Source organism: Leucoraja erinacea, chromosome 31, assembly GCF_028641065.1.
Source record: "Leucoraja erinacea ecotype New England chromosome 31, Leri_hhj_1, whole genome shotgun sequence".
NCBI classification, from domain to species: domain Eukaryota; kingdom Metazoa; phylum Chordata; class Chondrichthyes; order Rajiformes; family Rajidae; genus Leucoraja; species Leucoraja erinaceus.
This window is the reverse complement of record NC_073407.1, coordinates 1,964,747-1,979,559: the sequence shown is the minus strand read 5'-3', so window position 1 is coordinate 1,979,559 and position 14,813 is coordinate 1,964,747. Positions and strand designations below refer to the sequence as shown.

The 14,813-nt window shown below is 44.1% G+C and overlaps 1 protein-coding gene across 1 annotated transcript in view; it reads right to left on the bottom strand.

The window, feature by feature from the left end:
- c5 (complement component 5) overlaps nt 1–14,813 on the bottom strand; it is a 148,573-nt gene that overhangs the window by 119,724 nt on the left and 14,036 nt on the right. Inside the window, exons 4-7 of the mRNA XM_055659724.1 lie at nt 13,810–13,925; nt 10,955–11,152; nt 8,678–8,872; nt 5,407–5,616 (exon numbers count right to left, since the gene is read on the bottom strand). Coding sequence (XP_055515699.1) covers nt 5,407–5,616; nt 8,678–8,872; nt 10,955–11,152; nt 13,810–13,925 — 719 coding nt within the window. The remainder of the gene's footprint in view (nt 1–5,406; nt 5,617–8,677; nt 8,873–10,954; nt 11,153–13,809; nt 13,926–14,813) is intronic.

Below are 14,813 nucleotides of genomic sequence, written 5' to 3'. Positions count from 1 at the left end.
TGCCTCAGTGGAGGAGGACCGTGAATAAGGTGACCAAAAATCATAGCGATATACGGTAGCGTTTTTTTCTTTCTCCAAAGCTTCCACAGCTTTCCTGTAAGTGGCGGCGCTGCCCTGCAGCTGCGGCTCGCCTGCAGTCCATTTGTCTTTTCTTTTGGTATTTTCTTTTTGTATCTAGTTTTTTTATTTCGTGCCCCTGTTGTTACAGTTTTATTTTAGTAGCTGTGTAGGTGTGTAAGGGCGGGGGGGGGGGGGGGGGGGGGGGGGGGGGGGGGGGGAGAAACTTGTTTTAGTCTCTTCGAGGGGATGCAACCTTTTCTTGTCGTATCCCCCGTCTCCGTCTCTGCTGAGGCCTAATGGCTCGAAGCTCTGGTGGCAGAGCCAACCAGGACTTACCAACGTGAGGCTGGCCGACATCAGGCTGTGGTGGCAGTGACCCGACTTCGGAGCCTCGGAGGCACGGCCGCGGGCCCAGTGGACGGTAATGTCGGGAGCTCGCAGGTCCCAGGTTGGTGACCTGTTTTCTGGAGCTCCCGCAATGACAGCAACTGGAGGGTGGCAGCTTCGGAAGCTTCGACAGCCCCGGGCAGCGGAGTTCGAACCGGCCCGTTCGCTGAGCTCGGATTCAGCCGCGGGACTTACGTACCATCACCCCGCGGGGTCACAACATCGGAAGTCTGGATCGCCTCAACGCAGAGGGAGAATAAGGAGGGAAGAGACAAGGACTTTAAGACTTTTGCCTTCCATCAGAGTAAGGAGGTGCCTGGTCGACTCACTGTGGTGGATGTTAAATCTGGGTTTATTGTGTGTTTTGTTATTTTATTCTATGTTATGACTGCAAGGCACGAAATTTCGTTCAGACTGAAAAGACTGACAATAAAGGAATACAATACAATACCGAGATGAGAAGAACTTTTTTCACACAGAGAGTGGTGAATCTCTGGAACTCTCTGCCACAGAGGGTAGTTGAGGCCAGTTCATTGGCTATATTTAAGAGGGAGTTAGATGTGGCCCTTGTGGCTAAGGGAATCAGGGGGTATGGAGAGAAGGCAGGTACGGGATACTGAGTTGGGTGATCAGCCATGATCATATTGAATGGCGGTGCAGGCTCGAAGGGCCGAATGGCCTACTCCTGCACCTAATTTCTATGTTTCTATGTTTCTAATACAATAATGGGGTGACCTAAACTGAACGCAATACTCTAAATGTGGCCTAACCAATGTCCAATTGAGCTGCATCATGACTTCCTGACTATTACATTCAATGCCTCTTACAATGAAAACAAGGAAAGTACACGCCTTCTTTACCACCCTATTTATTTGTGCTTCCAAGATGGCGCCCAACCCAGCCACAGAAGCAGATCTACAATCACTAAATTACCACCTTCAGTGAGCTATAAACTTGGACTCCAAGATATCTCTGCACATCAATGCTGTTAAGGGTCTTGCCATTAACTGTATACTTTCCCTTGCATACAACCTCCTAAAGTCCAACACCTCACGCTTGCACAGATTAAACTCCATCTACCATTTCCCCACCCATTTCTGTAGCTGATCTACTGTATATCCCACCGTATCTTCTGACAGCCTTGCTCACTGTCTACAACACCTCCAATTTTGGTGTTGTCAGCAAACCTACTCGCCAACCCATTTACATTTATGTCCAAGTGACTTATATATATCACAAACAGCAAAGGTCACAGCCAGATCATCACCAAGCCTATCACCAAACTCGGGGGACTTAGTATCAGCACTCATCTCTGCAACTGGACCCTCGACTTCCTGACCAACAGACCCCAGTCAGATAGAATAGGGGACAAATCATCCTCCATGATAATCCACAACACTGGTGCTCCGCAAGGTTATCTCAGCCCCCTTCTTTACTCCATGTACACCCACGTCTGTGTAGCCATGTACAAATCTAATTCAATTTACAAATTTGTGCCATTGTGGGCCGGATATCAAATAATGATGAGATGGAGTACAGGAAGATTCAGAACCTTGTGTCCTGGTGTTGAGACAACAACCTTTCTCTCAATGTCAGCAAGACAAAGGAGATAGTGATCAGAGTTCAGGAAGTGAACATACCCCAGTTTGCATTGATGGTGCCGAAGTAGAGATGGTTGAAAACGTCAAATTCCTCAGAGTCAATATCACCAACAATTTCTCCTGGACCACCCATATTGAAGCAACGACCAAGAAAGCACACTAATGCCTCTACTTCCTTAGAAGGCTTAGGAAGTTTGGCATGTCCCCTATAACTCTCACCAACTTCTACAGATGCACCATAGAAAGCATTTTATCAGGATGGATCACAGCTTGGTTTGGGAATATTTCCATCCAAGACTGCAAGAAATTGCAGCAAATTGTGGATGTAACCCATTGTAGACCATCACACCAGATCAACCTATTTGTACCTCATTTATGCCTCATGCTGCCTCGTCGAGGCCAGCAGCATAATCAAGGCCACTCACTCTTCTCCCCTTTCCCATCAGGCAAAAGGTATAGAAGTGTGAAAATGCACTTCACCAGATTCAGGGATAGTTTCTCCCAGCTGGTATCAAGCAACTGAATCGTCCTACCATGATCAGAGAGCAGTGCTGAACTACCATCTACCTCTTTGGTGACCCCCGGACTATCCTTGATCGGACTTTGCTGGCTTTACTATGCACTAAATTAAACTGAGAATATCTACCGTCCACCACAATCCTCTGTTTTATTTGAATAAGCCAGTTCTGAATCTGTTGGATCCTCAACTTTCTGACCCAGAGAATAATTGGTGATGATCAGTGACAATACATCTTCCACAGTAATTCACTCGTGCTATGCAAGGATGCGTTCTCAGCCCCCTACTACATTCCCTGTACATACACAACCAAATTCCAGTCTAACTACATCTTCAAGTTTGCAGATGACACCACTGTGGTAGGTCAGATCTTGAACAATGACGAGATGGAATACAGGCAGGAGATTGGGGGCTTTGTGAAATGGTGTCAGGACAACAACCTTTTCCTTCACACCAGCAAGATGAAGGAGCTAGTTATCAACTTCAGGAAGCATGATGGATATATGCTCAAATCAGCATCAATGGTGCTGAAGTGGAAGTGGTTGAGAACTTCAGTTTCCTGGGCATAGATATTAGCAACAATCTGACTTGGACTAACCACATTGGAACTACAGCCACAAAAGCAAACCAATTCCTTTCCTTCCTTAGGAGATTGTGGACACATGGCATGTCTCCAACGACTCTTCTGCAGATGCATTGTATAAACATACTGTTGGGTTGCATCACAGCTTGGTTCAGGGACAGCTCTGCTCAAGACTGTAAGAAATTGCAGAGTTGTGGATGTGGCACAGTCCATCACACAGACAGACTCCCACCATTGACTCAATCTCAAGTCAAGTCAAGTCAAGTTTATTCGTCACATACACATACGAGATGTGCAGTGAAATGTAAAGTGGCAATGCTCGCGGACTTTGTGCAAAAAGACAAACAACCAAACTATAAACACACTCATAAACACACACATATTCTTTTACATATTAAATATTGGAATGAAAAACGTGCAGTAAAGTTAGTCGCTGGTGAGATTTACAGTCCGAATGGCCTCTGGGAAGCAACTCCTTCTCAACCTCTCCGTTCTCACAGCATGGCAACGGAGGCGTTTGCCTGACCGTAGCAGCTGGAACAATCCGTTGCAGGGGTGGAAGGGGTCTCCCATGATTTTATTGGCTCTGGAGTTGCACCTCCTGATGTATAGTTCCTGCAGGGGGGCGAGTGAAGTTCCCATAGTGCGTTCGGCCGAACGTACTACTCTTTGCAGAGCCTTCTTGTCCTGGGCAGAGCAATTCCCAAACCAGATGGTAATATTATTGGACAAGATGCTTTCCACAGCCGCTGCGTAGAAGCACTGGAGGATCCTGGGAGATACTCTGAATTTCCTCAACTGCCTGAGGTGGTAAAGGCGCTGCCTTGCCTTACTCACGAGTGCTGAGGCGTGTGATGTCCATGTCATATCCTCAGAGATGTGGACTCCCAGATATTTAAAACAGTTCACCCTATCCACAGGATCCCCATTTATCCTCAATGGTGTGTACGTCCTCGGATGATGTGCCCTCCTAAAGTCCACGATCAGCTCCTTCGTTTTTTTGATGTTCAAGAGGAGGCTGTTATCCTGGCACCAGAGTGCTAGATCAGCCACCTCTTCCCGGTAGGCCTTCCCATCGTTGTCTGAGATCAGGCCCACCACCACAGTGTCATCAGCAAACTTAATTATTGAGTTGGAGCTGAAACTAGCCACAATGTCATGTGTGTACAGGGAGTACAATAGGGGGCTGAGGACGCAACCCTGGGGCGATCCTGTGCTCAGGGTGCTATACTTCAAGCTGCTACGGGAAAACAACCAACATAACAACAACCAACTTAAGGGGTTGGACAGGCTAGATGCAGGAGGATTGTTCCCGATGTTGGGGAAGTCCAGAGCAAGGAGTCTAAGGATAAGGGGAAATCTTTTAGGACCGAGATGAGAAAAACATTTTTCACACAGAGAGTTGTGAATCTCTGGAATTCTCTGCCACAGAAGGTAGTTGAGGCCAGTTCATTGGCTATATTTAAGAGGGAGTTAGATGTGGCCCTTGTGGCTAAAGGGATCAGGGGGTATGGAGAGAAGGCAGGTACATGATACTGAGTTAGATGATCAGCCATGATCATATTGAATGGTGGTGCAGGCTCGATGGGCCGAATGGCCTACTCCTGCACCTATTTTCTATGTTTCTATAATCAAGGTTTAGATTTATGTTTATTATTGGACTTTTTCCTCTCTGCTCACTGGTATTTTTCACTTCGCTCTAACTGGTATACGTACATGATGGCTTGTTTGTATTCATGTATAGTATTATCGGATTTGATTGGATAGCAAACAAAACAAAAGCTTTTTATTGTTTAATTTAGAGATACAGCGCGGAAACAGGCCCTGCGGCCCACTGAGTCCACACGGACAAGCGATCCCCACATACTAACACTGTCCTACACACAAAAGGGATAACTCACATTTATACCAAGCCAATTAACCTACAAATCTATATGTCTTTGGAGTGTAGAAGAAAACCGAAGATCTCGGAGAAAACCCACGCAGATCACGGGATGAATGTACAAACTCCGTACAGACAAGCACCCGTAGTCAGGATCAAAGTCGGGTCCCTGGTGCTGCCGCTGCACCGCAGTGCAGCCTGTAAATATCGGGTGGCACAGTGCACTTGATATCTCGGTAAACAAATGTGCAATAACAAACCTAAACCTTAAGAAGAGCATATCATTCATAAAGTATTGTGCTGTACATTTAATTACAATTATCATGATTTAAATGGCACACATTCTACCTGGACTAGAAACCCAACTGTAACCTACCTGTTGTTCGCTTACGCAGTTCTCTACCACCTCAAACCATATAGAATCAACAACCAGTTCAGCCTTGTTTTCTCCAGTTACTATATAATATGCAATCAGGCGTGCAGAAGGAATCATTTCCCTAGTGATGGGAATATTCAGGCTGAAAATCTGGTTATTTTCTGGGCGGACTTTTGTTCCAAATGAAATTATTTTTCCTTTTGATATCACCTAGATTAACATGAAAATTCACAGTAAATAATATGATGTGGAATATATGAAAACACAATTACTGTGTGCAGATATTGTAATCTTTGACATAATCAGAGCACAGATCTATAATATAATTTAGAGAAAAGAAAATTATAGCAAAATCTGATGCAACCAAATTATTGTTTGGGGGACTTGTTCTGACACTGAATTTCCTTCTGAAGAAGGGTCTTGACCTGAAACTTCACCCATTCCTTCTATCCAGAGATGCTGCCTGTCTACTATCCACAGAGTTACTCCAGCATTTTGTGTCTATCCTTCCTTAATGCCGAGTTTTTATTTTCAGTTAAAATATAGATGGCACAATGTTGTCATGGTGAAATTATTTTTCACCTGCAGAAGTAGGTCCTGCCAAACAGCAGGAAATACTTGGTTATTAAAGAGACCTTTTCAATATTATGCACATTATTCTGCAATTGCATTCTGTGCAATTTATCATGTACATACATATACATCTCAGTGTTGGAGATCCTTGGGCTTTTGGCCAAAAATGAGTATCATTGAAGAGACCACACATATCATGCTGTCAATGAGTTGTTGAGCTATTCTCCTCCCATGCCAAATGTGTTCCCCCCCCCCATCCATCATTTATTCTTTAGGTCAGTATTTTCCACATGAGCTTTGCCTCCAGGTGTGTTTTTCTTTGAGAAATAGTGGAGTGACCTTCAATCCATAAACAACTTATGTTTGTGATTAATTAACTGTCTGAAGCTCTTGACCACATCACTTTCAATTTCTGGATCCACTACTTTCACCTATTCTCACCCCCTCTCCTCCAGAACAGAAATAAACAAGGATAGAGTTCCCAAAATGTAGCAACAAGAACTGCAGATGCTGATTTATATCAAGAATAGGCACAAAGTGCTAGAGTAACTCAGAAGGTCAGGCAGCATCTATGGAGAAAATGGATGGATGATGTTTCGGGTTGGGACTCTTCTTCAGATGTCTGAAGGAGTCTGAGGAAGGGTCCAGACTCAAAATGTCACCCACCACGCTGAATTACTCTCGCACTTTATGTGCACCTTGATAGAGTTCTCCTGCTCCTCAAATTCCACCCTGCTGCTCTGCACGCAATAGGTCATTTTCTGCAACTTCCACCATATTCAAAGACATTCCATCAGCAACCAGATACTTCAGCTCTGCTCCCCATAACAGCAATACATTCCTTTCCTGACTCACTGGTCCATTCTCCTGTTACCACCAACCACCTTCAATTCTTATAGCACTTTCTCTTGCAAAAGCAGGTGCTGATGCATTTGTCCTTTCATCTCTTCCCTTCCCATGAACCGGAGTCCGTATAGTCTTTCCAGCTGTAGCAGCAATTCACTTGCACTTCTGGCAATCCAGTGGTCTAGTGTGCTGCATTCAGAGTACACAACGTGGTCTTCTCCACACTGGAGATACTAAATCCAGATTGGGTGATAGAAACACATTTTGTTGCTGTGGTAGACAAAGTTGCTGGAGAAACTCAGCGGGTGCGGCAGCATCTATGGAGCGAAGGAAACATTTCGGGCCGAAACCCTTCTTTAGACCCTTCTTGTTGTTGCTGTGTATTGGGTATTGGTTCTGTGAATATTGGTGTGCAGCATGCAGGGGTGACCTGGAGCTTCTAGTCACTGCCAATTCAATTCCTCATCCCATTCCCACCCTTACCTTTTGGTCTGCAGCCTCTGTACTGTCACAGAGAGCTCCAATGCCTGGAAAGACCATTTGGATCCCTGAAACACCATGTCTGTCTGTGCATACTGCAGGCTTCTGGACCATCTACCTTTAATATTAGTTCAACTTTTTTAAACTTTCCTTCTCATTCTTTTTCTCTCTCTCTGGGAATGTACGACATGCCGACCCTGACCGGCTAGGAAAGCGTTTTGCAACTCACGCATTATTTTGTCTAGCTGCACCCCTTCACTCATTGACAGGATAACCTTGCTTACCGCTTAACCCATGGTCACCCTGGTTTTATCTTGTAGACCCTCACCAGCCCTTGCTGCAGATTTACACATTTCCGCACATCACCCCACAGGACCTCGTCTCAACCTCCGTATATTCCCTGGCCCTCCTTTGACCAACCCGCACCCTTGCTGTGTCTTCACCATCACCCATGACCTCCCCATTTCCGATATGGAATGGTCTGTCACCAACAGAGGCCTCACCTTTATTTCCCTAGATCCCCACCTCAATGAGTTCCCCTACGCCCCCACCCAAGATGAGGCGTTCCATACCACGTCATCCAAGATGTCCTAATTCTTTACAGAGTTCTCCTCTTCCATCATAGACGAGGCCCTCACTCATGTCTCCTCAGTATCCCACAGCTCCACCCTTGCTCCCGCTCCCCTTAGTCGCAGAGTCACCCTAGTTCTTACCTTTCATCCCATCAGCTGTTGCATACAACACATAATCCCCCGACATGTTTGCCACCTACAACGTAATCTCACCACTATTCACATTTTCCCATCTCCACCCCTTTCCGCCTTCCACCAAGACCATTCCTTCTGCAACCCTCTGGTTAACACATCCCTTCCCACCCAAACAACCCCCTCGCCAGGTTCCTTCTCCTGAAACCACAGGAGATGCAACACCTGTCCCAATACCTCCTCCCTTGACTCTGTCTAGGGACTCCGAGTCTTTTCAGGTTAGGCAGAGGTTCACTTACACCTCCTCCAACCTCATCTATTGTATCCATTGTTCTATTCGTGGACTCTTATACAGTACATTGGCGAGACCAAACGTAGACTGGGTGATGTTTGATCTAAGTGGCACATCCAATACTGCATCTGTTCATAGCACTACTCCCAGACAGAGCTTTTATGCTGCCTGAATATTGATTCAAATATGGCAATGTGAACTGGTTCACAGAGTTTCATCAGAAGTGTGATGGGCAGAACTACATTGCATACATACAGTGTTTGGCAACAATTGACAAATCTGCAAACCAATATCAAATATTCCAAGATTTACGATATAAAAGCGATTCAAGTGAATCCATACGAGATACATATGATCAATAATAAACCATTTTTACCTGATAGTGGAAGTGTCCTATTTTACTGAAGTATGGACTACTTGCAAAAAGGTTCACACTAAGATCTGTGCCAACGTGGAATTTTTGGAAACCTGCCACCCACATAATGTATAAGTAGCTTTGAGATTGTGAGTGATAAGCTTTTGCTGTGAATGTCTTGGAGACAGGGTATTCATCCTCAAGAGCGGTCCGAATCTACAAAAAGTGAAATAAATTGGGCTTAAATATGTCTTGAAATTCCATGAGCATAAAAATCTCACAAGATCATCTATCTGCACAATAAAAATCTACTGTCTGCACTGACGATAACAAGGAAACTTTGGAACAAAGGACAGATTAAATTTTAAGTCCATGCATCTCACAGAAACAGTAACATATTTTAACACAAACTTTTAAACTACTCTTATGAGAATGAGAATTCCTTTATCATCTTGAGCATGTGTGGCTAAACATTGCCCTTATGCAGTAGATTACACCTTTTACATTTGTGCGTCTTGGCACAATGATATCATTGGGCAAACAAATTAACTCGGGCTTCAACAGGAAAAGTAGATTAAAAAAAAATAATTTATGCACAATACATCAGCATGACCCGCCCTTCACTAATGGCTCCCAATTGAGGAAGCAATTATGAATCAACCAGATATAGTTCTGGAGTCATATATGAGCAACAATTGATAAAAAGTGCAGAAAAAGGTACATCGCATGGGATTCAAGGAGAGGTAGTTGAATGGATAGCAAATTGGCTCCATAGAAGGAAGCAGAGAGTGATGGTGGAAAAATTGCTTCTCGGATTGGAGGCCTGTGACTAGTGGTCTCAGGACTCAGGATTTGGTGCTGAGCCGTTACTGTTTGTCATCTACATCAATGATTTGGTTGACAACATACAAATGTGAGTGCTTTTGCAGAAAGTGAAGATGGTTGTGAAAGATTGCAGCAGGATCTGGATCGATTGGCCAGGTCCCGAAACGTTGCCTATTTCCTTCGCTCCATAGATGCTGCTGCACCCGCTGAGTTTCTCCAGCTTTTTTGTGTACCTTCAATTCTCCAGCATCTGCAGTTCCTTCTTAAACACAGGTTCATAGATAGGACAGGTTTGGAGAGATATGGACCAAATGCGAGCAGGTGGGACTAATGTAGCTGGGACATGCTGCCCAGTGTGGGCAAGTTGGGCCGAAGGGTCTTTTTCTACAGTGTATCACTCTATGACTGTTTAATTCTGTAGATTACTGCACCAGTGTGATATTAGAACCAAGTTATGCAATCAAAGTCTGTGGCTGTCTTGTCAGATTGGCACGTCTTGCGTTACAATAATGTTCATTTAGACTTTCAAATCAAATCCATTTTTTATAAACGTCCTTTGTTATCCAATGCGCATCTCAGACACGACACACAAAGAACGTTCACTGAGACGTGCCATGGTAAGGTATGAACTATTTGCTAAAATTCTGCTTATTGCCCTTTCCACACGAATGAAAGAAATGAAGGCAGATTACCCTAAACTACACTCACTCACTTCATTCTGATTATCGTAACAAGTACAATTGTGGAGACCACCATATTCCGTGTTGAGACCCAAATATGCAAACAAATTTGGAACCAAATATGGGAAATTCTTTAAAAAATAATGCACATAAATATTAAAACATTGTCAGTGCAAAATATCACATAAGATCAATGGTTAGATTAAGATTTAATGACGTTGGTCATGTTCCACAACCTATTGTTTCTCATCCTACATTGTTAATTATAAAATGTTATATTTAAACATGCCAGTAATTGTCATAAGCTATGTTTTATTTTTAAGTTTTAAAGATGCAGAGCGGAAACAGGCCCTTCGGTCCACCGGGTCCGTGCCGACTAGCGATCCCCGCAAATTAATACTATCCTACACCCACTAGGACAATTTTTACATTTACCAAGCCAATTAACCTATAAACCTGTATGTCTTTGGAATGTGGGAGGAAACCGAAGATCTCGGAGAAAAGCCACGGAAGGTCACAGGGAGAACGTACAAACTCTGTACAGACAGCACCTATAGTCGGGATCAAACTCGGGTCGTCTGGCGCTGCCTTCGCTGTAAGGCAGCAACTCTACCGCTGCGCCACCGTGACTGTCCAAAATGTTTCTATCTTCTGGATTAAAAAAGTGACCAACATGTGCTTTCAGTGTTGCAACAAATGTGTCATATCACCTTTACTAATCAAATCCCTGTACCACAGACTGCAAATTATGCTGAACTGTCTTGATTGGTATCTCAAATTTTCATCTACTGACCGTAAATTCTAATTCTTGAAGATCTCCTGGAACAGGGATGCTGAACAATACTGTTCCATCGCCTCTTCCTGTCTGCTGCCTTCTTATCGAATCTGGTACAATCACTTCTTGTCTTTGACCATCATCAAAAACTGCATTGGCTGAAAGTTCAACCATAATTCCTCCAACTGGATTTTCTAAAATGTCTTTTACTTGGACCTGTTAAAAAAGTTAACATGAGATGAAATAGAATCCAATGTATTATAAACTGTATTTCCCATAGAAATGTGAGATTCAATATACTGCATCCACAAGGACAGAGGAAATTGAAGCAGGAATAAGAAATTTGACTCAAATGGCCAAAGTAAAGATTATGCTTAATCTTTTAACTAAGCTCCACTTTCTTGCGCATTCCTTATCCTTTGATTCACGTGCTGTTTAACAATCTATCAATCTCTGATGAATGTACTCTACTGAGCCCCCACAGCCTGTTTGGGAAGAAAATTATAAAGAGTCGTTACCTGTAGATGGGGACATTTTTTCACATTTCAATCCATAATGACCTCTTTGATTGCTGAGGGGTGTTATTCTCCCTCGGGTTAGCCTCTTTCCTTTAATGTACCTATAAAATCTCTTTGGATTATCCTTAATATCATCTGCCAGAGCCCACCTGCCTCGCCTTCAATTTAGCAGCAACATGCCTGCCCTGAACTCTCGTCAGCCCACTTTTAAAAACATTCCACTTTCTAGACGTTCATTTTCCTGTAAACAACGTGCTCCAATTAACTGGAGTGAGTGCCAGTCTAATATCATCAACGTTGGCCTTGCCCCAATTGAGAATTTTAATGTGGAATACTGTTATATATGGAATATATATGGAATACAGAAACATGGCTAAGGGAGGGACAGGACAGCATCTTAATGTTCCAGGGTACAGATGTTGACAGGACCTGAAGTACTGAGCTATAGGAAATTGGGCAAGGTGGGACTTTAGTCCTTGGAGCACAGGAGGATCAGCAGTGATGTTGTAGAGGTGTATAAAATCATGAGGGGGATAGATAGAGTAAATGCATAGTCTTTTACAGGATAGGGAGATTTAAAAAAAAGAGGACACAGGTTTAATGTAAGGGGGCAAGATTAAATACAAACCTGAGGGGCAACTTTTTCACTCCAGTGTGGTGGGTGAATGGAACTAGCTGGCAGAGGAGGTAGTTGAGACAGATACTATAACAATATTTAAAAGACATTTGGATAGATATATGGGCAACAAATGTTTGTAGGGATATGGGCCAAACGTGAGCAAATGGGGTATCGAGCTTGGATGGGGTATCGGACAAGTTGGCCGAAGAGCTGTCTGACTCTATGACTCCACCACTTAAGGTCAGGACTGAATGTATGTCATTGGAGCTGTGAGGCAGCAGTTGTGAGGCAGTAACACTGTGTCGCAAAACAAAAATCTTCCACCATGCTGAGCTGCCGATATGATGTCACTGGCATAAGATTCATTTGCACCGTACTATACTCCCTATAAAGCTGAACACTGAGAAATTACCTCAAGCAACGCACTATTTGAAGTAACCTACCCTTGTTATTGATTTACATTTCCATTGAAGAGCAATAAAAATACTTTCAAAATCGGAAACACTGCAGCAGTTTTGGGCCAATGAAAGGAAAATGTGTTATACTTTGTGTAGAATCTGACCTTCTCTTTAAATACAAAATGAGAGGTCATTCCCATTGTAGTCACCGTTCCAAAGTGCAATCAGTTATTAACAACTGGTGCCCTGTTTGAACCTTTGCAAAATTATAAACAAGCAAGACCACGAGATTTTTCTAGTTCATCTCAAGTAATTAGAGATTGGTGCTACCTAGTGTGTTGCTCCAATGGGATTGTGCATTAAATTTAAACTGTAACATTGCAAATATCAATCAAAGGTATCAAAGGTATTTTATTGGTCACATTCACATACACCTACATGTAGTGAAGTGAAATGCTTCTTGCCATTTTGCAGCACATAAAGAAGGAATACAGACATAACATTAATAAGAGTTTTAAACATAAAGAACATCCCCCCACAATGGTTCCCATTATGAGGGAAGGCACAAAGTCCAGTCCCCAACCCCAGTTCACCCATAGTCGGGCCTATTGAGGCCTCCACAGTTGCCTCTACGGAGGCCCGATGTTCCAGGCCGTTCTCGCCGGGTGATGTTGCTCCGTCATCGGGAGAGTCTTCTCAGTGGCTTGGGAACCCTGGAACGGCTGCTTCCGTACTGGAGGCCGCGGCTTCCGAAGACAACAAGGCCGCGCCGGTTGGAGCTCCACAACTGGCGATCTCATCTAGAGATCCCAGGCTCCCGATGTAAAGTTCAGCGCCACCGCCTGCAGCTGGCCGCTCCACAGTCCCGCAGCTCTGCGATGTTGTTCCCGGCGGTCTCAGCTCACCGGAGTTCCAGCGCGGCGACCCGGGCAAGGCATCGCCCGCTCCGCGATAGCGCTTCAGCGCTGTGCCGCCACTGAAGCCGAGGTTCTTGGCGGTCCCCGACAGGAAACGCCGCTCCAGGCCCGCTGGTAGGCCGCGAGGACGGGTCGAAGCTGCAGCCCGGAGAAAAGCTGCCTCTCCGACCAGGTAGGGACCCTGAAAGGTAGTTTCCCCCCACCCCCCCCACATAAAAAAGTCTAGACCTCCAAACAAAACACTTTAACTAACTAAAATAAAAAATAAAAAGATGAAAAGACAGACAGTTGCTGGCTGGGCAGCCGTGATCAGGACAGCGCCCCCTCCCCCAAATATAAGAAAGTGGGAAGAACAAATGCAATCGATTAAATAGATTAGATTCATGCTACGGATGCTAAAAATGTAACTCCTTCTACTTACGATGATTTGGTATGGAATCTGAGGTTTGACAAAGAGAGGAGTTCCCACCAAGTAGATTAAATATGGTGAGGTTGTAAATATAACGTCATTGTATTCAGCATCTTCAGATATTCCAGCTGGTAGTAAATGCAAGAAAAAAGTCATTATTTCTCATTTTTCATAACTTTCTATATCTCCATTACACAGTACAATAACCTACTTGTCTGGTATTTTAGTATTTAACTTTTTAAGACTTTGTTGATAGCTTTTGATCTGCAGGGCCCTAATGAGACCACACCTGGAGTATTGTGTGCAGTTTTGGTCCCCTAATTTGAGCAAGGACATTCTTGCTATTGAACGAGTGCAGTGTAGGTTTACAAGGTTAATTCCCGGGATGGCGGGACTGTCTTATGCTGAGAGAATGGAGCTGCTGGGCTTGTACACTCTGGAATTTAGAAGGATGAGCGGGGATCTTATTGAAACATATAAGATTATTAAGGATTTGGACACACTAGAGGCAAGAAACATGTTCCCGATGTTGGGGGAGTCCAGAACCAGGGGCCACAGTTTAAGAATAAGGGGTAAGCCATTTTGAACGGAGATGAGGAAACACTTTTTCTCACAGAGAGTTGTGAGTCTGTGGAATTCTTTGCCTCAGAGGGTGGTGGAGGCCGGTTCTCTGGATACTTTCAAGAAAGAGCTAGATAGAGGCTCTGAAAGATAACGGAGTCAGGGGATATGGGGAGAAGGCAGGAACGGGGTACTGATTGGGGATGATCAGCCACGATCCCATTGAATGGTGCTGCTGGCTCGAAGGCCGAATGGCCTACTCATGCACCTATTGTCTATTATCTATTGGTAGCTATCCGGATAATTTCACATCAACAATAAAAGCAAATATTTTTATGATGTGTTTTAGGAAGCAGATAACATTGTGAAAGGTTTTCTTGGATGAATGAACATAGAACATAGAACAGTACAGCACAGGAACGGGCCCTTCGGTTCGCAATGTGCCACGTTATACT